At 36.1% G+C, this 2,875-nt stretch overlaps 1 protein-coding gene across 3 annotated transcripts in view; it reads right to left on the bottom strand.

Annotated features, from left to right (window-relative positions):
- Positions 1–2,136, bottom strand: part of znf385c (zinc finger protein 385C) — a 201,773-nt gene extending 199,637 nt beyond the window's left edge. For all 3 annotated transcript variants that reach the window (XM_056453257.1, XM_056453258.1, XM_056453259.1), the window contains exon 1: positions 2,070–2,136. In XM_056453257.1, the coding sequence (XP_056309232.1) occupies positions 2,070–2,118 (49 nt within the window). In that variant the 5' untranslated portion in view covers positions 2,119–2,136. The remainder of the gene's footprint in view (positions 1–2,069) is intronic.
- Positions 2,137–2,875: the final 739 nt, after the last annotated feature.

Below are 2,875 nucleotides of genomic sequence, written 5' to 3'. Positions count from 1 at the left end.
AACTCTCAAGTTGAAAAGCAAACACTGACACCGAGCAAAAATATACACCAAATACACAAAGTAAATAAGCCAAACAGAAAAAATACAGTTTAAATCCTTCATAAGGAATGACTGTTTTTTTTTTCTCCTGGAAAGTAAACAGTCTTGTGAATCCACCTACCGGATGCCAATTCATCAAGTGAAGAAAGCAAGCATTTATGCAATGTGAGTCAGACCGCACCAGTGAATCAGCCGCGTATATGGGGTTGACCTGCAGGTACTATATGTATCCTTTACATGTTAATTTTAGAGTTTGAAAAGTGTGTTAGTCCCATCTCACAACCAAGGTGGTGAACATCTTATAATGGGTATTTTCAATATGATATTCAAAATATACAAGTGCATTGCAAGGCTTTTTTTCTGCCCGTTGAAATGCTGGACACCTTTTAAAGGGATAATAGTTTAAATCAATGGTGAGTCATGTTGTGATGTCAGATTTACAGCATAACTAGCAAACCGATATGGCATATTTAAAGGGATAGTTCACCCAAACCTTTTCACCTCATCATATTCGATCTCATGCTGTATTAAAAGACTAAAAGATTCTTTCTTCTGTTGTTAAACAGACAAACACACAGAGTAAAAAGACACAGACAAAAAAAAAAAAAAAGATACAGTGCTCAGCAGTACACCCCTCAACAAATCCAATAGGAAGCTATACAATATTATATTTGTGCATCTACATTAGATTGGTCAGAAGCCAAATCTGGAGCTTATCTAACAAAATAACTTACAATAACAGTCCAAAAACTAGTACAGCCATATTTATATGTTATAATAGAAGAATAATAAATACAAATTTTAAAAAAGAGGAGAAATCAAGAGAAGAAAAAAAAATGAAATTTTAGTTGAAATTTTGTAGATTGTATATTTTTTTTGGCAATATTTTGCTTGAAATTAACTATTATCTTTCAATTTCTAAAGATATTTGGTGACAAAAATATTACTTTAATAAACATATCTGTTTAATAAATCTATTTTGCTTAAAATGCACAAAAATACTTTGCCTATATTCACTGAGAAATGAGATACAAATATTCATTTTTAAAATAGGGTGTACTCAATTATGCTGAGCACTGTATTTTGAAGAATGCTGGTAGGCTGCCACCCATTGACTTCCATAGTATAGGAAAAATAACTTAATTTAATAATAGAAGTCGATGGGTGACATCAAACAGCATTTTTTAAAATATCTTTTGTGTTTAACAGAAGAAAGAAACTCAAATATGTTTTGAACTAGTGAAAAGTCTGTAAGTGATGGCAAAAGGTAAATTTTTGTGTGAACTACCCCTTTAAAGACTACATGAACTAAGAGGTATTCTGAAACTTTAGCCTAAAATGTTAACATAAAAATGCTAAAAACAGAAAAGACGCGGGCACATGGAGTTCAAAAAGAAAAAACAGTGAACCAATACATACAAAACATATTAAAAATAGTTGAATCATTTACATATAAATACACTATAAAATCAACAACAACAAAAAACTTTTTTCCCAACAAGATCCTCATATTTCCGCCTAATGTGCTTCTACTAAACCCAATGAACTGAAAAATATGATAAATGTCAAGGCACATTCATCATGACGGAGTATTACTGCTTGTCTAAAGCAAGTGAAAGCGTGAGTTCTCTCAGAGCATTTCAGTGAAGTTTCATCAATTTCCAGTATGCCAGAGGAATATTGCCTGTTTTGACAGCAAAGTAAACATGACTTAGTACCAGCGCTTTATCACAGACCTCGGCTGAAAACACGCCAAAAAAATCGCTTCAACTCAAAAACTACTCCCTACACAATATCTCCGATTTACTTTTTAATGCTTTGTATTTACATTCTTTAATCAGAAGTTAATTTAAGTCGGTATTCAATAAAAGAAAATACTGATTATGATCATGTGTTGGTCTGACAGCGTGACAATACTCGCGCATCCAAACTTATCCTCTTTTGGGTTCAGCGGAACACCTGCCGCCTTTATATAAACCGAGAGTCGTAATGAAAGTACAGTGAACGAGTACAGTGAAACGAGTGCTTACCGGTACCGTTTCGTTTACAAGTCTCCCCGTGGTCCTCCGAACCCAACATTACTACCGTACTTCTTGCTCTCCGGTGTTGAAGTGATAGTGAGCCCCGCGCGCAGCTCCGCGGTCACCCGTGCGTCACAAAGCCACGGCTCTCCAGCGGCGCGCGTGTCATTCACACTACGGGGCGCGCGCGAACGAGCTCCTCGCGGGAACTTTCCAGACTCCCTTTCATCCGTTTTACACACGATCACGCAATATTCGTAACCACAAGTTGTGATGTGCGGTAGACTTCTAACATGACTTCCTGCCAAATCTTGACACGTTTCCACAAAAAAAAATTGCATGAAAGGGAAAATTATGTTTAGGGTCAATATTATTAGCCCCAATAAGAATTTTCGACAGACACAGAAAAACACTCATGTCTGCCTAGTTAACCTTAGTTAACATTTTATTTTAAACTGTACTTAAATGGGCAAAGACTATTAGTTAATATGAGAATATAAAAATTCTTTAAATAATTATAAATATTTAAAACTCTCTTTTAAACATCCCAAATAAGTGAGAAAAGAGGGCTTGTCTGTACACACTCACCAGCCACTTTATTATGTACAGCTTACTAGTACTGGAATAGACCCCCCCCCCCCCCCCCCCCCCCCCCCCCATAGCAAACATTCTAAAAGTGGGGGGACAGCTGAATGAGACCCAAAAGCTTACATTCATATAACTATTAACCACCTGTTTCTAAATGGTCTGTCTCTAAAAGGGAGGGAGACGTATCAACAAGGTACTGGAAATATTCCGCAGAGTTTTTGGTCCTT

Source organism: Danio aesculapii, chromosome 3, assembly GCF_903798145.1.
Source record: "Danio aesculapii chromosome 3, fDanAes4.1, whole genome shotgun sequence".
Taxonomy (NCBI): Eukaryota; Metazoa; Chordata; class Actinopteri; order Cypriniformes; family Danionidae; genus Danio; species Danio aesculapii.
This window is presented reverse-complemented; position numbering and strand designations above follow the sequence as displayed.